At 37.2% G+C, this 27,479-nt stretch overlaps 1 protein-coding gene across 1 annotated transcript; it reads right to left on the reverse strand.

The window, feature by feature from the left end:
- Positions 1 to 167: 167 nt before the first annotated feature.
- Positions 168 to 25,118, reverse strand: LOC139745264 (cyclic AMP receptor-like protein A). Its single transcript, XM_071655665.1, has 12 exons — positions 24,698 to 25,118; positions 22,048 to 22,100; positions 21,016 to 21,127; positions 14,096 to 14,156; positions 12,374 to 12,461; positions 11,066 to 11,155; positions 10,330 to 10,368; positions 9,814 to 9,892; positions 8,097 to 8,227; positions 7,014 to 7,161; positions 3,517 to 3,711; positions 168 to 306 (listed from the first exon to the last, which is right to left on the reverse strand). Exons 1-11 carry the CDS (start codon positions 24,782 to 24,784, stop codon positions 3,562 to 3,564), a joined length of 1,038 nt encoding a protein of 345 aa, XP_071511766.1. The 5' UTR covers positions 24,785 to 25,118; the 3' UTR covers positions 168 to 306; positions 3,517 to 3,561.
- Positions 25,119 to 27,479: the final 2,361 nt, after the last annotated feature.

Consider the following 27,479-nt stretch of genomic DNA (forward strand, 5'->3'; position numbering starts at 1 on the left):
TACCATCTGATCACTTGATCTGGACTGTGTTTAGATGGTTATCTGGAGCATCCCTCAAGAAACTGAGACTACTTCATCGCCCTTTTCCGTCTTTTCCGCCTCACCATCCTGGGTCACGTCCTTTGCTCCCTCATTGTTCTCCCCATCCCTCTCGCGTCCACCATCCTCCATGGAGTACTTCACATCATCAGTACCCAGGGGGCCCCCTCCATCCACATCTAATTGTCTCTCTGTTGGAGGTGCCTCCGTCGGGACGTCATATTCCTGGATGATGACTCTGGCAGCTTGGTGGGACTGGAACGCTAGCTGTAAAAAAAGAACAGGAAATAAAGAATAGAAGGATGAAATACTACCAACAGTTCCTCCAGTAAGAGAGAAAGTACATGTACATCAAAGCATGTACCCTAGCTAGTCAGTGAGAAGCAGCCCATACCAAATTTTGGTATTTGTTCCAAAATTAAACACTTGAGATCTTCGGTACAGCCTTCTTAATCTTAATGTGAAAGACATCCATGGCTTGAAATTCATGCTTTTCTTTTCTCTATCTTGAAAGTATGTTGCTACACTGCTTTGAAATGATCTATATCTCCTCAAAACTGGACTACATTTAATCTTCAGAGTTAATTTTCTCATTTTTTTATTTGTCTGATTGCCAGCTTTCAGATCTTTTATTTGGTGGGTTTGTAGAAATGAGAAATAAAAAAAAAAAAATACATATCTCTGGAAAGCTTTGGAGTCTCAAGAAAATGGAAATGTCAAAATCATGCAATCAACATTCGGCTATGGATCAGCGGTCTTGTAACACACAGATTTGGCTCAAATTTTATGAATGAGAAGCATTTTTGGTTGGTTGTTTGAAAATGTCAACAAAGTTTTGACATACTTATTGGATGAGCTGCTGTATACCTACAAAACCACAATGAAAAATTGACAGAAATTACAGGCACACAGACAGGTAAATGTTTACTTGCAAGAAGTGAAAAAAAAAGAAGGAAAAACACAAGCTAAACATAAGTGGGAACAGATGTTTCGCATGCAAGAAGACAAAGTTAACCATGGAAAGGAAATTCAGAACACAATGGATGCAAAGGCATGAAAGAATCACACTGTGGTGCAGCCTGATACATGGTGCTGTAAAACCAGAAACAAGTTCACAAATTGGAGCCGACAGCCTTTTTTGAGGCCTGCATTGCATTACGATGACAAAACCTCTCGTGTGCATTTTACTTCTGGATTCTTGGCTCCTCTCCAAATTCACAAAGTTTCATGCAAGTGAAAATTTCTGGTTTTACAGTATTGATAGGTCATTAAAAGCAGGATTAGATTTGAAGAAAGGACTGCATGACTACAGGATTTCTCACGTAGTAGTGGTAGTAGTAGTGGTAGTAGTAGTGGTAGTAGTAGTGGTAGTAGTAGTGGTAGTAGTGGTAGTAGTAGTAGTAATAGTAGTAGTAGTGGTAGTAGTAGTAGTAGTGGTAGTAGTGGTAGTAGTGGTAGTAGTGGTAGTAGTAGTAGTAATAGTAGTAGTAGTGGTAGTAGTGGTAGTAGTAGTAGTAGTAGTAGTAGTGGTAGTAGTGGTAGTAGTAGTAGTAGTAGTAGTAGTAGTGGTAGTAGTGGTAGTAGTGGTAGTAGTAGTAGTAGTAGTAGTAGTGGTAGTAGTGGTAGTAGTAGTAGTAGTAGTAGTAGTAGTGGTAGTAGTGGTAGTAGTGGTAGTAGTGGTAGTAGTGGTAGTAGTGGTAGTAGTGGTAGTAGTAGTGGTAGTAGTAGTTGTAGTAGTTGAAAAAATAGTAGCAGTAGCAGCAGCAGTACTGGTAGTAGAAGTAGTGCATACGCCGAATATTTTGCGAGGTTTTTGTTTTCGCGAATTTTGCAAGTCAGGTGCTATTCGCGAAATTAAAGACACGCAAAAATATTGACTCTGATCCCGATGTGAATGTGATGTTCGCGTGTACACTTCTCTGTTCAGTACAGGACTCCCCGATCACGAATTTAACCTCTTGCGAAATCGTCAGGAGTTCCCGATTCGCGAAAATTTAGGCTCGCGAAATATATGGCGTATACAGTAACACGTATAAGCAGTAGCAGTAGAAGTAAATCTTATATAATGTCACTAGTAGTGGCAGTATGTTATAACGATTGTGTCAGCAGTAACAGAAATGCAAGGTCACTGAACATTAAATGCAGTTTCAGTGACAAAACATGGCTGCAAGAACAGCAGTGGCAAAAGTGGTGTCTGTAATGGCAGAACTAGCAACAGGTGAAACTACTACCAGAAATCTTAACCCGTTGAGGATGAGTTGAGTTTGCTACAACACGCATTTCCTATAGACCCCTGCACGAGTATACTCGGGACTCGTCCTCAATGGGTTAAAGGTGTGTATATATGGTACATCTTTAGCATGCATACAAAGAAGGCAATCTGTGCTGTGGTTCTGTGGTTTGGGGTGCACATTTGACTGGGAATCATGGGATCCCAGATTTAAAATGCATTATAAACGTGCAGTGAACAAGATGGTAGTCATCCTCATCCTATAACATCCAAAACAAATTGAAGAAAACAAATATCAATCGGCTTGTCTTTCTTCAAATTAAATGCTTGCCAAGTAATATAAGGCAGAAGGTTTCACCATTTCATGCACAGGCAGACAATGATATCACTGTGCACAAATACAAAATAATGCTAACAAAAACAGGCTCTATTTTCAGTAATTTCAGTGAGTAAATTTAAGAAGTTTAAGGAAAAATAAAAGGGTTTCTTTAATTTTTTACTCTAAGAGAGCACACTCAACACCAATCCATCTATCTTTCTTGACTAAGACTTAAAATGAACATTTACAATTCTAAGTGACTTTAGATTGATTACTTATGTTCATAAAGTAAATAAATTATGGCAGAAACAAAAACTTGCAACTGAGACTTTGAACAAGACAGAACCCAACTTGAACATGTGATAATGGTGTATCTGACAAATCATACTAAAATAAATACTAGTTAACAAAAGTATGGAACCCTATGGTGAATTAATTCAAAAGATTTCATATCACTTACACAAATATACCGTGAAACCACACATATTTGTGATATGTCATACTCTCCTTTGGGTTTATGGCCCTGATTTGATTTGTGCGGAAAAAAATGTCAGCAAGTGCTGTAAGCATGTCATTTCTGGCAATCAGCTGAAAAACATTGGGTATCAACTTTGCACAAAACCTATACTGTATTGTTTATTGCTCTTCTGCAACCAATAAGTGAGTCTGCTCATTTGAGTGGTCATGAATGTGGTAAGAAAAGCTACTACAACTTACAAGAAATACTGATGACCTCAAAAACTAGTGATTAAATAATGTGTAAAACATGTGGGAGAAAAGTAAGTAACAGGATCTTTTTTTTTTCTTTTTTTTTTAAACAGGAGTGGATAACTATATAATAAGCATTCACACTGCCATCTAACTATCATGCACTTAACAAAATAAAACAAGAACAAGTTGAAACAGGCGGATCATGCTGGGGACTAACATTGTGGTGTTGCGCATCACAAAGCAGTCAGCACTGCACAGAAGGCTATTTCATTGGCAAGTGCTGGTACTGGTTACGGTGGAACGCAGATTTCATTCCCAGGACGGAAACGTCTTCGAGATCTGGGGTCTCCGGGGCGGAGACGAGAGGGTACTCTCTGATTGGTTGGTGGGCCGATCGTTTGTTAAGAGCACCCTGTGTGAAGCGGGGGGTGAGACCAGACAGTGTGCAGAGGAATGAAGAAGTAGAACCACTAAAGGACTTCTTGCCATGTCAGGCAAGGCGCTATTAAATGTCCCCTTCATGTAATCACTACCAGAATATTGACATGCACACATCTGTACAATTATGATTCCAAATATGCTGTTGTGGAAGAATCATGCATTTCTACGTTAGACACTGAAAAGGGATATATTTCTAATTCTTTTATGTAAAAATAACATTCATTCTCATTGAATGTTATCATGTCCTTATCATTGTTGGCCTTTTACTTTACACGAAAAGGTGCAAAGAATGAGAGGTGCAAACGAGAAATCATGTTTCACTTATATCCTACTGACTACAGTACAAATGAAGACAAAGAACTAGTTTCCTTTACTCCTCATTGATTAGAAAAGACTGATTATCAAACTTGAATTACACTTATTGGATCCTTTTACAATGATATCTTGAAGCTTACAAAAAAAGAAGAAGAATAGAAACATGGTATTTTAATGGAATTCTGGACATGGGATGAATACCTTAGTAAATATATTCAGATATGAAGGCTAAGCATTTAGATACATGTGAAGATGATCAAATTCATCATTCCCATTTAGTGTATACATTGTAATGGAGGTAGAATAAGAATATAAATAATTAAAGTAAGGAATTTTGATGCAAATCAAATATTTTGGAATGAGCCAGAAATACAAGCAAGAGAGATGGAAAAGAGATTAAATGAAGCAGTCGAGGAACATACAGATGCTAGGAATTCTGTGTTAGTGGTCTGATTATAGCATGGGCAAGTAGTATATCAATTCGACCTACAAAGTACAATTTGAACATGACTGCGCAACTTCAGAGTGGGAAAGGAAACTATGCAATTTCCATGAAAAGCCATGAACACTGGCTACTAAAGGTATGTTCATCCATAGTAATTGTTTAAAACATGAAGTTGACCACTTGCCAATGAAGAAACTCAAACATACACACATACACACACTCTATCATCATCATCATCATCATCATCATCATCTGTTCCTTCCCCACTCCACTCCCCCCCCAAAAAAAAAAAAATAAAATAAAAAATAAATAAAAATAAGAATAAATAAATAAATAAAAGAAAGGAAAAGAAAAAAGCTCAGATCAGTATAGCAAATCCCTGAAACACTAGACAGATCTAGACAGAAACTGAACTGGATGGATTTTAAAATCATGAGCAAACTTATTCTGTGATCTCTATTAACCAATTTGTCAAACAATATTCAAATATTCTTTTACCATCATATAGTCTCTAATATAGATAACCTTAACTTAATTTTTTTTTTTAATAAGCAAGAAGTTGAGGCAAGTTTATACGAGTGTAACCACTAAAATTTGAAAAATCTTTTCAAAAATTCACATTGTGCACGTGACAGTCAGTTGATCTACATTCTACCGGGACTTCCAAATTGCACTGAAAGTTCATGAATCTTTCATTGAGTAAATTCGGGTTTTCTGTCTGACTGTTATTGTTGTAGTTGCTTTACTTTGCAGATCTCATTTATTGTGAACACTCAATAAGTTTGTCATTATGGGAATGCACAAAGACTACTATCAAAATCTGACACAAGTGGAACACACAAATTTGCTGAAGTACATACACAGTACAGTGTATGTATCACATGTGCTCATGGCAAAACATAACATAATGGTAATATGTTTGAATGTCATCTCGCCACTTGCATGTAACACAGGGAGAGTGATAAATCCAGCAGCATCATACAAAACACACATGTAGACACTCCAACATCATTATCATAGCCCTTACTTGAGTCCAGTAACTCTAATACATTGTAATTTTGATTGCATTCATAGTAGATGCTGATGCCAAATTACTAAAAGGCATTATGAAGATTAATAGCTTTCACAAAAGGTCTCCCTCCAAGTCAAGCCTGTAATTTTAGACATCAATTGTTGCGACGACACCAAGATCTATGCTACTTGTAGGCTCTAGATCCTAAAAATTGACTACTTATTGAATACTTTTTGTATCACAGTGAATGAATTACATAGGGTGACATTAATCAAGACACCCTCAACCACCATGGCTTTTATTCAACAGGTCTTGTACTGTGACTACTCCAAGAAATATAGTGCAGTGGACATAAATACAAAACAATAAACTTTTACACATATATGTTGGACATTTCTACAATGTGCAAGTCAGGCAAGTGACATGTTAACAATGGGTATGTTTTTTTATGCCACTGTAGAGCAAACTAACAACAGACACTGATATATGTCAAAATCTCTCATGCTGGACAAAGATAGTGAAGAAAAGTCTACATATTTGAAGGCTACACAGTTCAGACTATCCAGACTATGTAAGTGCATAATATAATGACAAAACTGCCAACAAATACTAGTATTGGGTCAGATATTCACTGAAGGTATTGATGTAAAATGCATTGTTTAACAGTAAATGTAAAATTCCTGTTAATCTAAAATCATTGACTTACATGTAGAATAACTTTGCTACAATGCTGATGGTTCTCTTCCTTACTCTACTCATATCTATTAAAAGAGTGTTATAAGTTTACATGATTATCTAATCACAAACACCTGAATGATGTATAGTGTACAAGTATTGCAATAAAAAACACACAAACAAACCACCAAGCAGATACTGAACTCACACCTAAGAAAGGAAATCTATTCATTTTAACAGTTCGTCTTCCTTTCATTGCCTTCGTTAAATGAAAAATGTACTTCGCAAAGCACACAGAACTTCTTTTTTTTTCTCAGAATGCAGATGATTTATGAGAATCATGAACAGACATAAAAATATTTTTATGACAGTGTCTGCATGAATGGAATATGAATGAATCTAAAACTTGTCATGTATACTGATAGTTCACTGCTTCATCAGTGTAACAGTAATCAGATCAATTCTCTTTCTATTCCTGCAACACTTTATCCCAGGTTGTTTGAGTGTTGTGGGAAAAGTCTACAATGTATGATTTTTATGGAAAGTGTCATTTTCATCCTTCTATGTCACACGCTTCTTTGGACATCTCAACATCTTATGGCATGAAATACATTGCACATTATGTCTTTTTTTAAAGTACTTGTTTGATTCTACACTCATTACTTGCTGTGACTTTTTGCTGGCACATTGCTTTAAGTCATGAATCCAACAATATGTCATCACATTGAAAAGTGATATACACAGAACAAGTATGCAGTACTGATGGTTGATAATAAATGATTTTGATGTGCCCAGTGATGTGCGATATAGCACACACAGCCTTTACCTTAATCTGTGTCCATGAGAGCCGGCTCCGTGTCTCTGGGTCCATGCCGTAGACAATGGCATTAACGAACCCAACCAAAGGATCCGACATGGCATGCAGAAGATACAGTGCAAAGATGGGGTTATTTGGAGACACTGCATTCTGGATTCTGCAAAGAACATGATAGAAAAGAGAAATTAATTGCACTGCGACAAATGGAATACATCAACCACAACTGCACACCCTCTTAGGTATATTTCTCACACGACAAGAATTTTGCTGCAAAGATATCTGTTCAAAAGTGAACCTTTTATGATCATGGTCAAATAGTGAATTACAGGGATGAATATGAATTGCTAGGATAGCACCTAGAAAACCACTTGGCAATATATATCAATACTTTTTTTGCACAGTATTCTGACACTTTAAAAGATGAAAGACAGTATTTGACTCACTAGTATTGTTTGCCATACCTCATGGCAAAGGCACCACTTACAGGGCAAAGATTTGCAGTCTTGTTTGTTTGTGTATGATTTTAATCAACACACGCTTTGTGCAAGAGAGGTCATTAGTAGAGGTCACTCCTCTACACTTCGAGGCCAACAATGACGGGACATTTCATTTCCTCTCACAAAATCGATTCAGCCCCTAAGTAATCTGCAAGTAGTGCCCTTGGGGGGGGGGGGGGGAACAGAGGTTAAAGATCATGTTTATCTTTGGGAGAAGTGATTTTGAAATGTTCAAGATATCACTTTTGATGCATATAAGTAGGTCAGTTGTATCACATAACATCCTACCATACACATTTTTTTGCAGTACAGCTTAAAATATCAGGAGATATCACTACTTTTCTCATTAAACCATAACTGTACACAGTCTCATCTGGACACACTTTTATTATAACTACTGTTCACATTTTATATATTTAACAATACTAAACATTGATTATACTGGTTCAAATTTTTACGTTGGTTGTTTCTATCCCTAACTCACATTTTAGAACTATTTTGAAGCACTAATGCTGGGTTTTTGTTACATCTGAAAATGGTAAATTATGCCTTTAACAACGTTGGGCCAAACACTGATTTGAAGCATTATTCTTACCTGTTGATCAAGGGGAAGATGGAGAGAACAAGATAGATGAAGGGATAAGCCCTCAACGGCTTAATCTCCTCTCGGATTAGCTGTCTGCTACGCTCGATCTCCGGCTCATAGGTGCCCTGCCAGCTTCGTATCTAGACATAAAGAAACAGATAGCAATAGCATGAGGAAGTCTCCTAATTAATTCAACCACTTAGAAGGCAAAAGCGTTCATGCATCAACCAAACAATTACACCACTGCCATATGGTTACTGTACATGCGGAAATATTTGCAGCAGTTTGATTTTCGTGAATTTCACAGAAAAGCTCTTGATTGCAAAAATAACAATGCTCGACAATGTTGACAAAAAATATGAAATCAAAAATGTTCCCTGCACACACCGTCAAAGGCCAGCACACTATAGTATCATTGCAACATCAAGTGACTACTAGTATTGAAGGACTTTTTTCCTGAGAGATTGATACATGTACATTTGTATTATTATTATTATCATTATTACTATTATTATTATCATCATTATTATTATTATTATTATTATTATGTCATTGTTGTTGTTGTTGTTGTTGATGTTGTTGCAATTATCATGAAAATGAGAAGACCACAAAGTTAACAATTTACGACAATGTCTGATCAACCGCTGTTGGGTTAGAACAGATTTACCTCAGTGGAACACCACTGCCCCACTGGGCTAGAATATCTTATAAGATGGCTAAGTAATTTCCAGCTTGCTGATTGGTCAAAGCGTACCACGTGATCATTCGCGAAAAGTGTCTATCCCTGCACGCCTGTGGGATTTTCGCGCACCCAAATTGTCTAATCCACGGTTGAAATTTTCGCGGTGTTCAAATTTGCGCGCATTTCGGCAACCAGAAACTAGCGCGAAAATAAAAGCAAACTCTTCCGACCCGGCCAAGCGCGAAAAATTAGTCACACAAAAATATCCACTTTTACAGTATTCAACACAAGCTGGGATAATCTCGGAGAAAGCCTACTCTGGGCCATTTTCCAACGGTAAGTACAATTTCAAAATCTTTGATATTGGATTTATTTCATTATTTCTTTCTCATACAAGGTATATTCACCTCGCGTTTGAAATCACTTAGCCATCTTATAAAAGGAATAACGCATTTTCCCGTCGTTGTTCAGCGATATGCAGTGCACTCGAGGTTTCTTCTTCGCGTGCACACTCCACACTCGCCTCCGGCTCGTGTGGAGTGCGCATGCTCAGAAGAAACCTCTCGTGCACTGCATACTCGCTAAACAACTCCGCGGCATGCGTTATTCCTATATTTGTCCATGTGAAACATGCTTGCCCCACCGGGTGCGAATATCTTTACCCCAGTGGAATTGACTGCAGCACTGGAACAATTGCAAACAGTTACATTTCAGGAAAGCATGGAAATCATGCTTTAGTCTGACTTACATCAAGCCAGATGAAGGTTCAAATCACCTACATGGTTGAAAAGAAAAAATGAGCGCTAGCACGAAAGCCTTCTCACATTTTCACAGTTTGTGTACCATTACCAGAGGACTCTAGCCCTTCATCAGTCATCTTGTTTGTCTTGAGCTATCTCATCTCCCATTCCATTCCATAGAATGAAGACAAACCACTCTCAGGTTGGTTTTGCTGCAAACTGTGGCCTCTATAAATCAACTCTGAATGGACTAATCTTCTGTGGCGCTTGATGTTAGGAAACGAGCGGAAAATATAGCACTTACCCTGTGGCGGAGTTTGTATGTGATGTAGGTGTAGGTAACAAACATGAGAACGATGAGGAGAACCAGCGGTCCGTACCACCTGTTGCAGGGGCAAAAGGGGGAAAGTTCAGCAATCGGGATGGGCATTGTAGCTTTTTGTTTGTAAACTTTCTAATTTCATTTTTCACACCGCAAGTTTTGCTCAGGCTGAAAGAGACAGTTGTCATCACATCCTCCACAGCAGATCATATTTTGTGCTCAATTTCCACTCTTTATATGACTGACTCTACAAATGACATTTCTTAGGACCAATACTAACTTGAATTTCAAATACAGCACTCTCCCGTTATAATGAACAAGGTCACAAAGAACCTCTCCTTTAATAACATAGTAGATATTCAGGTCCAAAAATAATTGTCTGTATACATCTTTCTATACTTTACTGTTCATCGAAAACGACATTTTGATATTTAATGGAAGAAAAATGCTAGTCACAAGGACTTTGTTATACCAGGAGTTGCCTGTACATATACTTACATGAAGAATCGCCATACAGGGTATTCATCTTTAATCCAACTATAAAGAGAAAAATATGGAAAGAAAAAGGATACATGAGATGTCAAAGAACAATTTTCTTCCCAGCTCTCCACTGGCTCTGTTGATCACGTTGAGCAAAAATTGCATTAAAAAAAAAAAAAATTATCTCACCTTCTCCACCCCTCTATCTCCCATAAACACCCTACATATATTCTGTTAAACAGATGATGCTTATTTCTTTCCACAAATTCATGAAAAAATACAAGATATGTTTTATGCACAAAATAGATACAAAAATATGCTGAGCCATGATCTCATAAAACAAAACAAAAAACAATCAAACAAAAGAAGACTATAGAATGTAAATCTCCTATTGCACCATAACACAGGTTCCCTGTTGAAGAACATGATTACTTTTTATAATTTCTTGATGATTTATTATTTTTTTCATCATTCATTAGATTGCCAGCATTTTCCTTGTGAGGTCAACTTTAATATCACTGCATAAATCATTTCAACGTGCAAAGATGAGATGAAATGACAAGTACATGTATCTCCATCTTCATGTGAGTGCAATGAAATCTCTGACAACTGATGTGTAAGAGAAACGTACAGGAATATGAGACATAAATTTGTTCCATGAAACATGGCCATTCACTTGAATATAAGATTATAAATACATTTATTGATCAATAGCAACGCATGTTGGTTCCTTTCTCTGAAGATTATTACTCACCACCATGCTCCTGCCGGACCATAGCGGTCACCGATTAGAGGGAGACACGCCATCAGCAGTGAAATGCCCCAAGTCACGATGTGATATATGCTGGATGACAGGAAACGAGAAAGACATCACCAACTTTATGATTAACCCTTTCTGTGCCATGGATTTTTGGCAGTGTGTACAATGCTATGGGGTTTTCTGTGCCTATGGGCACTTGATGCACTCAATGGGTTAATCAACACATGACAATGATTTGAGTCCACTGTTCCTGTGCATGACCAAATCAAGTATTGATGATATTCACCTTATTCAATCATCTACGATAAAAAATATGCAAGGTCTGCAATATCAAGCAGAAAGATCCATTTAAATCACTAGTAACTGAAACATACTAACAGTTGTGATGTCTGTGAAAATTCTCATGCTCAGGTCATTTAAAGCAAACAATTGTTTAAGAGTGAAAAAAAACAATAAACTAAGCTTTTGAATCACAAAATGAAGACAGGGCCCTGCTTTGTGAAGATTTCAACTGTACGTCTATGGCAGACTGTGTGGTAAGGAAATTTAAAATCGATTTTATCTTTTGATAAAATGGGACTCAGGTCTGTCAACAAGATCAAAGACCTTTTTGTAATCCACTAAGAGATGGAGGAGTTTCCAGCAAAAAGCACTATATTGGACAGTCTCCTAAAACTGCTAGGTAGATTTGATGAGGAAAACTTGTACGGTGAACTTACCACATGTACAATGTAATCAAATTTATATCAATTATGATTTCCTCTACGGCAGAAAATCTAGCTGCAGTAAATAGTTTCCGTTTCACATGAAACTATTCAATAAACAACATTTTTAAACAAAGGGAAGTTTCCTAAAACAACAAAACAAAACTATATTGAATATTCATCTAACACAGATGGTTAGATTAAAAATGGAAAACTTGTATGATGAGCTTATCATATGACTGTAATGAAATGTATATCAATTATGATATCCTAAGAAATCTAGCTGTAGTACATTATGTAAATACTGTAGTTTCTGTTTCACATGAAGCTTGGTACTAACCGCAATTATTTCATTTAAAATATTACGCTTTTTCTCCATAATAACTGACAATGGAAGTGCTATCAGTTTCAAATCATAAATACATTGTCTGTTGATGTACAGGCTTGTATAGATCTACACGTACACATTCAACTCATGCTTTATTAAAAAAAAACACACACACCAACAAACAAAGTGTGCAAGGCATGCAAAAGAATCAGGGATTGACAATGGCCTAAGAGGCCAATAATTGATCTAAAAATAATTAGTCATACTCACATTTCTTTCTTCTCTGTGTTCATCATCCAAATGATAATAAGATACAGGTTGAAGGTGATACAGCTGACCCATAGCAATGTGACCCAGTCTGGAGTGAAAATAAGAAAAAAGAAAATAACACAAAAAATAACACAACTTTGACCATACCTTTGTTGTTTGACAAGTTTTTTAAATGGGACTTTCATTCTAAAGTTTTGTGTTCAAAATTGTAAATCAATTTTGTGGGGAAAGCAAAACACCCCAAAGAATTTGTAATTCACCATCATTTTAATGCTTTAACTCCACTAACATGCTGAATCATGGTTGTTCTACATACAACCATGTATGTTCTACATACCCTAATTGTTCAAATCAAATTCAACATTTATAGGAAGTTCTGTTTAGCTTGGAAAAATATGAACATGACTACTGTATGTGCATTATGTTTCCCTTTATCTGCATGACAAATCCAACACCAACTCCAATTCACCACATACACACAAACACACATGCTGACACAGAAAATAGAATGAACTAGAAATGTCGCTATGGTGACTGGTATGCCTCCGCCATAATGCATGATTCTCCTAATAGGTCTATAGTACATGGACAATGTGTGATTACCAGGGACATTTTCACAAAATTGGCAAAATATTAAAATGACACGTTTGTCACAAATATGTTGAATGTTCACCTTCCTTGACCTAGATTTAATTGGATGAATATGAGAGCATGTATTTGGGGATTTAAGGACTTTAACTTGAATTTGACCCTTTCATAAGTTTGTGTATTGAGTAATTTTCAAGGTATGGAGAAAAAGTGCAATTTCTGTATTGAATAGTAAGTGTTACCATTTTCATCTGGCCTTTGACCCTAAAATTCATAAGAGAATCACTGTCAGGCAGAACATGCATAAATATGTACTAAGTTTTAAGATAACTTGAGCCACTTCGGAGATATGGAGGAAGAAGTAAGTTCAGCACTTTCACTTGATCTTTGATCTTTTGACCTTTGACCTTTTTTGGGGGAAAAAACTTCCCAAAGAATCTCTATTGGGTTATACATGCATACACCAAGTTTAAAAAAATAATCCTGCTGGCATTGCATAAATATGAGGGAAATAGTAAAATTTTGAAGTGTTGCCCTTGACCTTTGACCCCTGACCTTTGACCCCATGAACCCCAAATTGCTAGATAATCACTGCCAGTTAGTGCATGCATATGGTGTTCCATGAAGATACCTTGAACAATTTCCAAGATACGGGAAAAAAAGTAAAAATTTTAACATTTTTACTTGACCTTTTGACCTTTAACCTTTGACCTCATGACCCCAGACTTTAACCAGAGAATCTTAATCGGGTGATACATGTATACATTGAGTTTCAAGAAAATATCTTCTGGCATTGCATACATATGGGGGGAAATAGTGAAATTTTAAGCATTTGACCTTGACCTTTTGACCTTTGACCTTGAGCATGTGCACCCAAAAGTTGATAGGCACAACTTCACCCCCTAATACACATACATGCCAAGTTTCATTAGAATACCTTAAAAGGTCTTTTAGTTACGCTGTCCACAAAATTCATTACGGACGGACGGAAGGACGGACGGACAACCCGAAAACATAATGCCTCCGGCACCACTTTGTGGCGGAGGCATAAAAACAGATCTCTCTAGCATACAGTCATCTGTACATCGTGTTGACCATTTGCACATGACACACAAGTAATGATATGTAGCTCACCCCAAAATGACGTCCACCACGCTTCAAAGTTGCACACAGCGCTATCTTCACGAGGGCTTTCCTGTAGTGAGCAATGACAGAGAGGTTAGCATACAGCTGTACATCAGAAAAACAAAGAACTACAGTTCCAAGGTTCCTTGGTCAAAGATAGGCTGTCATTGTATTTCTATGTAAGTGTAAACCCCTGTCCTTTAGCCAGTTTACAAATTAAAGGGGCATAGTCCCAGTAGTGCAGAGGGCGCTGTTGATACTGCCGATCACCGTTAGCATTGATACGAAGATTACCGAAGTTGAGCTGTCATCAAGAGTAAAGTGCGTAGGTGTTGCTAAGTAACGTTGCCTTCGTTGTCTTCTCTGCGCATCGTGCAGTCTGTAGTAATGCCAGGGTGCGTGCATATGTGCTTGTTATTATGACATCAAAAAAGAAGTTTGCTAAAGCCGAATCATGAGCCGAACTGTGATCGGACCACTGACTACAGTGGATCGGACTTCTTCGGACTAGGGGAAGTGGGCCAAAGCGTAAGCGCTAAAGAGGAGTCGGTAGCGTAGGCCTCTATAGGAAACTTGCGCCGTGGGCCCGTGTATGCATTTGGCTAAGACACCGGGACCATGCACCTTTAAGAATCTGTTCAGATGAATGGGACAAAAGAGATAAGAATTCGGTAGTGCAGAGACTCCAACTCTCCCGCTTTCGACGGGAGATCTCTCTTCAAAAGCCCATTTTTGCAGAATGTCCCGTTTGAGATTTGTTTTTGTTTTACCACTTGAGATTTAATTTCTCCTGCTTGAAATGATTTCTTATTTAATTTCATTTTATGTTGAAAAATAAGCCATAGATAGCGTGAGAGAGTATCTAGAACCCTAGACCGCAAGGGACTTTGCGCTCGTGATGTGCGCGAAGCGCACATCAAGTTGGAGTCTCCCGTTTGCTAGGGGTTTCAGGTGGGAGAATCTCCAGATCAGAAGGTGATTGAGGTTGGAGTCTCTAGTAGTGAGCCTGTATTGGGGAGAGATTTTTACTCTGTCGGTGAGAGCTCATTATGATATTGGCTATGGAAGGTCATATGTTGCAAAAGTCAGGGAAACACTGATCAGTGGTTTGAAACCACTGATCAGAGGTTTTTCTTTGCTCGTGCAAAGTAAAAACTACTGATCAGAGGTTTCTAACTCTGTATACGAGCAAAGCAAAACCTCTGATCGGTAGTTCGCTTAACTCTGCACGCACAGCTTGAAACCGCTGATCAGTAGTTTTAAACCTCTGATCTGTAGTTTTATCTCTGCACGGACAGCTCGAAACCTCTGATCAGTTATGGCGTTCCATAATCGGCCAGATAAGACGCACAAAATTGGTCCCGTGGCTGCTCTCATACAGCCAACTATCATACCCCCAATACAGGTTAAAGCTAACATGATTCCTCATTATTTGCTGATTATAATGTCCACATGATTATGTTCATAATTATGTTGTATGAGTTTAAGAATATTTTTACATTATGTTTCTGTGCTCTTCTCTTCTTATTCTCTGCTAGTGTCTCTCTCATCACACTTTCTTCCTCCTCCTCCTCCCTTTCCTTCTTCTTCTTCTTCTCCTTCTCATCTTCTCCTTCTTACTCCTCTTTGTCACTCAATCTTGAAGAGTACATATGACTTAGATGTTTTGTGTTAGTTTACAGTTGTCCAAAGTATATACTCAGTATTCTGGAGTATTATGAATACACGATGTATTAATTGGATTAAAGATGATGATTGATGACTATGCAATGAACGTTCAGTATGGCTTACCTGCACATACATGTATGATGATATTGTTCTGGTTTATATTTGAGTTGTTATTTAATATTAGCATGAGTGGATATTGCTATTTGCCTCCTTTGACAAAGCCAAGAGCTAGGAGGTTTACTTGAATTGAATCTTGGGTAATATTATCCCTCTACATATGACAATTATTAATAAGATATGTGCTAGCACCCCTTCAGGTGGATCTGAAAGCCTATATACTGAACATTCCTTTTTGCAAAGTCACCACAATTGTATACTAGAAATGTCGCTACAGCGACTGGTTATACCCCCGCCAAACAACATTTCATAAGCTTTGGTCAAAACAACTTTTCATAAGCTTTGGTCAAAAAACTGAGGAAGTAGTTAAATCCGCAAGATCTTTCCTTGATCTTCTGCCATTAATATGCCGTTACCATGGCAACGTACTTTCGGGTACTGTCAAAAAATGCGTCTTGCACATCTACAACCAAAGGCACACATCTGTACCAAGTTTCATGGAAATTGGGCAAAAACTGAGGAAGTAGTTTGCAACACAAAATTTTCCATCATTTTGGCTCATAATATGTGAGCTGTTACCATGGCAACATACTTTTTGTCACTGTCAAGAAATGTGTCATGCTGACCTATATCCTAAGACAAACATTCAATATGAATTCCATGAGAATTGGAAGAACACTGATGAAGCAGTTTTGCCATGAAGCATTTTGCCCTATATTTTACCAATAACATGCCGTTACCATGGCAACGCACTTTTTGCCACTGCGGAAATATGTGTCTTGCACATTTACATATTCAGATGAACATCTGTACTTAATTTCATAAAAATTGATCAAAAACTGTGGGAGGAGTTCGCGACGCAAGATTTGTACCCATTTTTGCCCATATGCCATTACCATGGCAACGTACTTTTGGGTACTGTCAAAAAATACGTCTTGCACATCTACAACCCAAGGCACACATCTGTGCCAAGTTTTATGGGAATCGGTTGAAAACTGAGGAAGTAGTTCGCGACGCAAGATTTGCAACGGACCGACCGCCCGACCGCCCGACCGTCCGCTGATTCCTATATACCCCCTTCAAACTTCGTTTGGCGGGGGTATAATAAACACGTTGTTGTGTTAATTAGGTAGATTGCCGAGCTCATACACTGCAGAAGAAAGAGTAACACACAAAAACATATGTGTTATCGCCTTCACATTGAATGTCGCGATTCAGTTGTAGGGCAAGTCCAAGATAACACGCGCGTTACGTATGGGACATTCAGAGACTTTTATGACCTGAAAAATAGTTTTAATGGCCTTTGATCATATTGAACTTTATCATGGTGATTGATATCTAGGAGAAGTATAATCATGTAAAAAATTGAGAAAAATGACCTTCACAATTATATTCTAGAAGAGAAAATATGTGCCGTTACGTATGGGACCAGAAAAATTTTGTTTTTTTGAACATTTTTTTCAACCTCAAAACTCTCTGAAAGTATTTCATTCTACAACTTGTAACTCACTGTGATGAAAGTCACAACACTCAAGATTATCACAGGTAAGTTTCATGTCATTAGGGAAAAAGCTCTAATTACAGGTTCTGATTAAAGACAGACATGACGTGTTACGTATGGGACAGTTACGTATGGGACACTTTGTCCCCCATTCATTTAGTGTGTGGAGAACCATGTTTATAGGTATTTTGCATAATTATTGAAGTAAAATCAGTTGAAACTACTCAAACACTGATCCAGATCGTCAAGGAAACAATATTCCCCAAATATTCACCATCATAGTCATATTCAATCATATTTCTATATTTTTATGACCAACCTGAGTATGCATGCCCTCTGTCCCCCATTCGTTTAGTGTGTGGAGAACCATGTTTATGGGTATTTTGCGAAATAATTTTGCAAAATACCCATAAAACAAATTTTTGCATAATTATTGAGGTGGAATCAGTTGAAATTACTCAAATACTGATCCAGATTGTCAAGGAAACAATATCCCCCAAATATTTACCCTCATAATCATATTCAATCATATTCTATAATTTTTATGACCAACCTGAGTATGTATGCCCTATTTTTATCAGGATAGTTACTACTAAAAAATTGAATAGTTTAAAGTGTTTACTTCCATTGATGAAGGGCAGTTTGCCATTTAGTTTCAATAAAAAACAACTTGACACAAGAAATATTAATCTAAATAAGCAATACCTGCTGCGTGGAATTTCAGTAATCAAGTAGATGTATGATGTCTGTCTAGCAGTCAGGTCATTGATTTGAGTCACACCTCAGTATGTTACATATACCCATAAATTTTGTTGTGGCTACTATTGAAAACCGAATAAGGACAATTTGTGTATCACTTGTAATAAAAAAAAGAATCATTTTACTTTATTTTGTTGTTGTTGATATCACAACCATTTCAAATTGGATCTCCATCAAATTAACTTTGAATTCCTCTAGTCTTAGAATTGTATGCTCTTCAGTAATTCATATTATTGGTTTCCAGTCATCTCATAAAATTTTGAAAAGTGAATCCCCATTTCTACAAAAACTATACCATCCCTTTAATGCTGATTTTCATTGTGTATTTTGCCATTTTCCGCTCCCCCTTTCTGAAACTTGTTCAGTCAAGTACATGTATTGTTTCAAGTGTCTATAACTCAAAAAGTAGCTACAAAGTTGGGATGCTTTCTTCAGGATGATTGATGTTTTGTTTACTGAGAGACCTTCCCAGCTAGCTACATGCATTCACATGCAATATATATGAGGACGTCCCATACGTAACACATTTTTCCCATACGTAACATTATTTCAATGCCTAATAAAAAATATTTCTTTTACTGTTTTTTCTTTTTTCAATGGTATTCAATTTCTTTAAAGAATAAATTAGAACTTTCCAAAAGGGCATTCAAATAACCTTAGCAATTTCAGAAAAAACCTAAAAAAATGACCTCATTTTGTTACGTATGGGACATCTCATGATAGGACACGAGCTAATTTGCATAATCATTTGCATAATCCCTAAATTTTCATACCAAGTTAAACTATTTGATGAACTTCTTATGTCCACATATTAATCAAATATCATTTGCTTTCCTTTGAATAAATATGATTTTTTATAAATGTCCCATACGTAACGCTGTGTTTTACATTTATGCAAATGAAGCCCTTGAAATTTGCATAAATTTACCTAATATCATTTTTTCCTCCATGGAAATCAAAACTTCAACTCATAAGCTTCAAAATGATACCAAATATGTCAATATTGAGCAAAGATGAAATTTTGCCTTCTGAGGGGACCTTATCTTGGACTTGCCCTGTAGTAGAAGCTGTTAAAGGAAATTATAGATTGAAATGGATATTGTATTATTGTTTATTTTTGTTAAGTATCAAATCCTAACCTTTAAAAGTTTATCATCGTAAACAGTGATTAGGTACAACATAAATTATATCGCCGTTTAGAATTTGTATAGCATATTGACGCTTACCTGAGTCAGAACAATTAGCTTCTCATCCATCTGATATTGAAAGGTTCAATCGTGAATTGACACAATAGATTAGTTATAACTAAATGTATTTGTTGAATACATGTCATATTTCAGTGTGATCAAGCTCATGCTTATACAAGACTGAGTTCAGTTCAAGATTAGGATTAATTGATGGGTTATGGAATTATTCAGTTCTAATTTTATGGAATGAAAGTATGAGTACACTCAGAATCAATGTTAATATCAAAAAGGAAATATGAATGTTTGTGTGATTAGTTTTAGGTGATCATATAATTCTATCCTTGATAAGCTGTTTATATAAAACTATAGGATCATAATACAATCACAGTTTTCCATCCCACACAGTTATGTCATACATATAATCGGATAATTAAAGTTATTGCATATTAGTGTTAAAGTTATTGCATGTGTTAAAGTTATGGAATATCATGAGCAATACTGATAAGTACATTTTGGCAATTAACCTCCACTATCATGAATACTGCTGACTTGTTAGTAAATAAAGGGAGAGCTTGTTATAACATTAGCCAGATCAGACGCACAAAATTGGTCCTGTGGCTGCTCTCATATAGCCAACTGTTATACCCCTAATACAGACGATCCTGCTCCTTAACATCAGGTCCCCCTTCCAGCTGGTAGTGGACCCCATCTAATGCAATCCCGAGCTGAAGGCACACTCTCTGCCTGAGGGAAAGGACGCACCCTACAAGACCCGCCGATAATCCACATAATCGACCTTTCATTGATTATAATTAATCAGTCCCTTGACTTACTTGAAGTTGACAAATTGTTAATGTTGGGATATACCTTGTCCTGTTACTGACACGCTGTATACGTTGTTACTTATTTTTAAGCACAATTATATTGACTGCATCTTTAGTGCATTGTAATGTCTCGTTGCTTATATTGTATTAAACACCGTCTATTTGAAGGTTTAGTTGATTGACCCTAAACCTAATAAAGTCGGTCACACTCATCTTAATTTCTGCTCATTAATCTATTATTGTATGAAGTAAATCTCCTGTTTATAAACTAAACCCGAACTGGGCCAGGTTTGTAAGTAAAACCTGTGACATAAAAAAACAAACAAAAAACAAGAGACCCGGGGGTCATGCGCTCATGATTGACCACACAATCCTACAATTGTACTTTCATACACAGTTAGATTGTGTGGACTAATGTTTAATGAACACACACACAGTTCTTGAGACAGCTCAATGACCTTGACAAACATGAAGATTCCTACAAACTCTGTACTGTAGGAAGTGCATATAATTGTCTTTGTCTTCATTAAAGAAAATATTGACTGTCCAAATTTTGACATTTTCGAGATATCATCAGGTCCCTTCATACAAGCATTATAAAATGATAATAAACTATGACAATGATACATTACAACATTTTATATGCTAAAAATTCACATCTGGCAAAATGTACCATTTGAAACACTAATCTTCAACAATTTTGACTTCCCAAGAAGCGTCATGGTGACAGCTTTATTGCAGATCAACAGCTTCAGGAATGGATACCAATGGACGGCTGTTACTAATTACTGTTCAGTCGTCCAACACATCAAAACATGTATACTGAAAGTCTTCTTGTGATAAGATAAGCTCTAAACAGACTAATTCACTTACCATGAATTTTGAGATGGAGCCAAAGAAAGCCGCCACCGTAAGATAGAGGATAAGTCTCTGCACAAAGAGCTCATATTTCTTGAACAGCCAGATAAGTGTGATCATGAAAATACTGTGGAAAGGAAATAAGAAACAAATATTTGGCCTTGTCAGGAAAGCATAATGAATTGATGATCATTTGTTTCTTTTTCAGTATTAGATCAGGACTTCTCAAAGATAATAATGAAGTGACCATAAACTAAATTGGATTTGACACGGATCAATTCAAAGGTAATATCAGAGTTTTATGATATAATCTGATTGAGCCTTTTTGTGCTAGGGAGTTTGGACAGTGTGTACTACGCTATGGGGTTTTCTGTGCCAATTAGTACTCAAAGCACACAGTGTGGTCATATGGTGTCTTTCATGTGATGTGAGTAATGTGCAATTCCCTCCCCAGCTTTATAGCTTGTGTGGATTTATGACAGAGCCTGAGTTTTCAGGAATCATGAAGGACCTTGGAGATTACTGAAAGTTCAGTGAAAGATTATTGAGATCTTGAGATCTAATTTTTATGGTTTTTCAGTGGTCTTTCAGAGGTCTTGCCCTACTAGTTGTTGCTAGGTAGGGACAACGTCAAACAAACTTTCTTGTTATCAAGGAAAATGTTTTGTTTTCCACTTGTGCATAACATCTTAGTTTATAGTAAAACTCCCTTTTCAAAATTAAATCATGTAGTCATAACTATAATTAGCATTTGTGGAAATCATCACATAAATGTACACTATACTTTGGACATTCTTTTTTTTTTTCTGATATGAGGTATCCATAAATTATGATGAAAATAAGAATAAAGCATTCACACTGTTTCCTGCAGACCAGATAAATTTTACACACTTGCCTGACATACTAGTCTACAATAGTATACATCATTACACTATAACCACCTTAACACACAATCAAATTGAGACAGTAGAACATTAATTTGATCAAATTAAGACAATATAATATGACTAATTTGACAATGCTTTCAGAGCTGAAAAATAAACTCACCAGCCAACCAAGGAAAGAGATGCCAAGGCTTTTCTCACGCCGTAGATCGTATTCTTCATAGAAAAAAAGAGGAGTCAAAGAAGGAGAAAAACAGAATGAAACACAAAGAATGCTACTCTGTGGATAACTATGAAACACAAAACAATGTCCCAAGCATGACTTAAATCACCAGACACAACTTGCCTTGCAGCTTTGTTACTGAGCTGAAGTAGTGACCAAATAGATTCAAAATTAACAAAATATTTAATTTTAGGGTGGGAGCTAGTATCCATAAATCAAATTAGGTATTCTTCAAGGAATCTTTAGACCACTTTTGTTCACAGAGCCATTCAAATACTGAGCAAATTACATGTGCCCAGCACACTAAGATAATATATCTTTATTACACTGATGCAGTTGTGAGATATTGGGAATACATGTACTGTAATTACCTTTCATAGTTGTATATGGGATATATGCCATATGATATGATTACATTAATAGCATGGAGTACAGTATTGGATTGAGAAATGTACGTGTGAACACGTCACATTCATGTCAAGATCAGAGTTGAATATTTTGCATCTTTCTATATTCACAAATAGCACCGGTCTGACTTGGAGAATTTGCAAAGATAAACCTCCCCCCCCCCCCCCGTAAAAAAAATTAAAAATAAAAAATAAAAATTTAAAAAAAAAATTAAAAATTAAAAAAATTTAATAAATGAGAGGGCGTAAACAGACACATCTTGTTACACTGATCAATACCCGTTGTCTAGACAGAGAGTAATTTCTCCTGGATCCTACAAACTCTCAGTCTAATGATAATCATACGTTGTACAGCACTGCACCAAATGTTAATAAACAAAACAAGACAAACCCTATTAAAGTGAATACAATGATTGTGCTTTGATGCATGCATTGATAGTCGATACCAAACCTAAACAATTCAAACGCATTAAACTATAGATCTATAGCTTGGGGGGGGGAAAAAAAGTGTTTTTTTTTTGCTGCAAATTGTTCCAGTTTTTGATTTTGTCTTTTTTTTCCCCACTGTGCTAGCTCTCTGTTCATAGAAACCAGATGGTAGACTGACTTAGAACGTGACATCCAGCACAGGCCCCCAATGAACATGGACCTCCAGTACGCCTAAAGCTTCTCATTCACTCAGGACTACAAAACTTAATTAGGAGTTTTAGTACATGCAGCCAGCCGTGAATGTGAGGCAGGATTACAAAATGTATGCTGCCAGTCCGACAGGTCCGGGTGCTTCATGCCAATACAAAATGAGGAGTTGATGAAATACTTTTGTTGAGCTGTTTTTATCGCAACTGATTGTTGACAAATTGCTCTACGACTACATCAATGTAAATACTAAAGTACTGAATTAATCAGTGTTAAGTAGTATAGTGATCAGGTGGATGATGTCTGTCCGGTGATCCAGAGCCTGGCAGAGGTCATCTACAATGTAGGTTCAAATCCCGCCCGAGTATGCATGCCCATGATTAATTCAGTGCGTACATTTGTATACGTACAACATATGTTGATGTAGGGTTTGCCAATCAGTTGCAATAATGTGAGGAGTGTAGAACCTCTACTTAAAGTAAAAATTAACCCGTTGAGGACGAGTCCCGAGCTGCGAGTCTACTGATCGAGCTGAGGCAGCTGTCTATGGGGAAATGCGTGTTGTAGCAAAATCGAACCATTCTGAATAGGTTAAATCAAGGTCCGTCCCTGCGATCCAAATGTATGGTGGGGACTTCTAACCTATTTCCATGTATATTGCCGTGTTAACACTTGAGCTGAGGTGAGTGAGTTATGTCAGTTCGGGAAACCCACTCACAAGGGGGGCCCCTCCTTATAAGTAACCCGTCCCCCTTATAAGTAACCCCGTCCCCCTTATAAGTAACCCCAGGGGCACCCCTTATAAGGAGTCTCCACGCTTTTTTGCAATGCAACGCGAAAATGAAAGGACTGCGGCAATTCGCTTGATTATGTCCATAAAGCTTCACAAGTTTCCTAGTTACTCACGAAATTTGAGCAAAATCGGTTTGAGGCATCATATCTGAGTACGAAAGTCTCCGTACTCAGTCGCCACGTCTGGACTCAAGCATTGCCGCGCCGCCGCGCCTGGCGACACTCACGCCAGTAATCGCTCGCATTTCAGCATTCGCATGGGTCGTTTGACATCGCATTTAAATCCATGATTTTAGATATGATGCCTCAAACCGATTTTGCTCAAATTTCGTGAGTAACTAGGAAACTTGTGAAGCTTTATGGACATAATCAAGCGAATTGCCGCAGTCCTTTCATTTTCGCGTTGCATTGCAAAAAAGCGTGGAGACTCCTTATAAGGGGTGCCCCGGGGGTTACTTATAAGGGGGACGGGGTTACTTATAAGGGGGACGGGTTACTTATAAGGAGGGGCCCCCCTTGTGAGTGGGTTTCCCGAACTGATGTGGCTTCCCATGCATTTGTTATGATATGTCAAAAACTGTCACTAGTAGACAATTTGCATTTTCTATGGCAATATGGAGTGCAGTGATAACAATCAATGAATGGTAGGCACATATACTGTGTCGGCAACATACATCTGGATTGCAGGGACCTTCGCTAAATACAGGGACCAACCTGATTTAACACAATTTGAATAGCATGATTGCAATACTTACACACTTCACAAGATCCCCATCAAAGAGAGGGCACTGGTCCATAGGCAGAGGTGTCGTAGTACCGGCGGTAGTCGCTGGTAAGGTCATGATTGCTCTTTCGATTCGAACACCACGTATGAGTCTAAGCAGGAATAAACGTCTCTTTAAATCCACTGTCAATCAATCATGGAAAGTTACAGGCTAGATTAGACTTGGGATCAGCTGAATTAGTCATCGTACACGGCTCAGAGTCCGACGAAGTACCAAACCCGGCAAGAGACGAGTCCGGGGTGGGTTGGGTCTATGCGGAAATAGTAGTACGCTACATAATACACGCGACGACGTAGACCGTAATGGAAAATTCGGGCCGCGGTCGCGGGCGGGCGCGGGTGCACTGCATCGTGTTGTTATTTACACACAAGAGATATCAATTTACGTACGTTGAGATACTAGTAGTGGGGTGGCTTAGTGAAATTATCGTGACACGGCGGACAAAAGCATGATTTTTTCACCAAAGGTACTTCATGATGTACCTTCTCAAAAAATAGGGTGCTCCAAGAAAATTGATGCTGGGAAGGAGGTTAGAGGTCAAAGGTCAATGACCTTTATTTGTGAAATAGGTTTTTTGGCTATTTCTCAGGTCAGGAATATCCAATCTGGATAAAACTTGGCAGGAAGAATATTGAGAACAAGTAAAATATTTTGATTGAATTTGGGGTGAAATTTCCAAAGGTCAAAGGTCAAAGGTCAATGAACTTTTTCTAAAAATCATGTTTTTGTTTATTTCTCCAGGTAGGAAGATTCAATTTTCACAAAATTTGATATGAACGTTGTATAGAAGGTACCAAGAGTATAAACCAGGGGTCAAATATAATTGTTGATTTGTGCGTTGCCATGGCAACCCAAAACTAGGGTTTTTAATTGAAGTTAGTTACAGGAGGCTATTTTCCAGTTTGGAAGAGATTCCATTTGAATAGGTACAACTGATCAACGGGATGTATAGAGGTTTGAAATACTTTTCATTAGTGTTAAGTGGTATGTTGCCATGGCAACTACATATATAGATTTTGGTTAAACTTAAAGGAGACTTCAGAACTTATGAATTTGAAGAGATTTCCATCAGGGTTGGTATTATTGATCAACAAAAAAGTCGCCAGACAAAGATTTGTCACCTTTATAGCATGTGGGTTGAGTGAATGCAGCAACAATAGTAGAACACATCAGTGAGAGTTTGAGGAAAATTGGACAATCCGTTCTAAAGTTATGAATTTTTGAAGTTTCTGCTCATGCAGTCGAGGCTGGATGAGAAGACTACTATACCTTGTAATATCACATGTGTACAACGATATAAAGAATGAATAAAGAAAATTCAACATAAATTATTTTCGCTTACAAAAGGATACTCGACTTCTCTTTCAGAAGGCAGGGGGAATAATATTACCCTTGACATACGTCACTAGCAAGTCAAAGAAACTATGTGAACTTTATTCAAAAAGTATGGTTTTGTGAAATTCTCATTTCATTTTCCTTAGAATGTGCGCATGTGACATCATACACTGTGGTAGTCTTTTCATCCAGCCGCGACTGTGCAGATACCTTAAAAAATCATAACTTTTGAACGGATTGTACGATTTTTTCCAAGCTTTCTGTGATGTGTCCTACTAATATTGTTGTATTCACTGAATCCACGTGCGCATGAAAGTGGACTTGTCCTTTAAGGACAGATTCTGAAAGAGCAGACTGTAAGCTTTAAAATGATGTATCACACAATTCAAAGGGATTCCCCTAACCTATCTAAATAATAATACCGGTACTGGAAAGAAAGCACACACTCTGGATAAGTATGAACTGAGAAAAGAGGCTGCATTGTCTATTTTAGCGTTTAATCTTTACCAAGCTGTCTCATGTCATTATGTTCATCTTTTCTTCCCCCCTCCAATTTTCATTTGAGTTTGTCATTATTAATTTTTGATGATAAGAACGATGCCACAAGGCATTGTTTCTTAAAAATGCTTCAACTGCTCCTTCAGGTCCAAAATCTACATCAATATATATTATTTTCCTGATCTCCTCAACATTTTCCAAAAATAAAGCATACACCTTTTATGCATTGAGTCCTCCTTTTTGTGGATAATTAAAGGCAAAAACCCAAAATTAGTGCTTGAAAATTATTCTTAAGTGTGAGTTACGGATAGAAAGAACCTCTGTAAAAAAAAAATGAATCTGTATAATCAATGTTAAGTATTGTTAATAACACAAAATGTGAACAATATTTCTATGATAACATGTTTCCAGACTAAACCGTCCGCATTTATGCTTTAATGAGAAAAATACTGATATCTCTTTATATGTTTGCTTTGATTGCAAAAACTGTATATGGTAGGATGTCTTGTGATACAACAGGGGGGCATTTCATGAAGCAGTTTGGTCAGATATTTTTCTGACAAACTGTTACAAACTACAGAAATCCTTGCATCTGATTGGCAGAGAGCAAATTTGTCCGACAACTTGTCGGACAAAATGCTTCATGAAATGCCCCCAGACCTACACATATTATGCATAAAATGTGATATCCTGAACATTTTTTTCAAGTCACTCTCCCAAAAGTGTATATATAGGACCTTTAAGTTTTTCTTGTGTTTGTTCCTGGCAGATTACTAGTACACAAATGCTCCAATCCATGATGACCTAACGGAAATTAAGGAAATTAAAATGAATATACTGAAAACCAAAACTACAGATACTAATAACTTACTTCATTCTTCTCTCCCCACCCCACCCCTTCTTTTTGGTTTCTTGATAT

The sequence above is a fragment of the Diadema antillarum genome, unplaced genomic scaffold, assembly GCF_040938485.1.
Source record: "Diadema antillarum isolate AM-2024a unplaced genomic scaffold, OU_Dant_1.0 seq00001249_RagTag, whole genome shotgun sequence".
Lineage (NCBI taxonomy): Eukaryota > Metazoa > Echinodermata > Echinoidea > Diadematoida > Diadematidae > Diadema > Diadema antillarum.

What these genes read in the sequence shown, in the direction of transcription:
- LOC139745264 (XM_071655665.1), bottom strand. Translation starts at nt 24,784, where the DNA reads ATGACCTTACCAGCGACTACCGCCGGTACTACGACACCTCTGCCTATG. An exon ending in GTGGTGGACGTCATTTTGGG is followed by an intron (nt 12,462 to 14,095) that starts GTGAGCTACATA and finishes TTTTCACTCCAG; the next exon opens with ACTGGGTCACATTGCTATGG. An exon ending in CATACAAACTCCGCCACAGG is followed by an intron (nt 8,228 to 9,813) that starts GTAAGTGCTATA and finishes CTTTATGTCTAG; the next exon opens with ATACGAAGCTGGCAGGGCAC.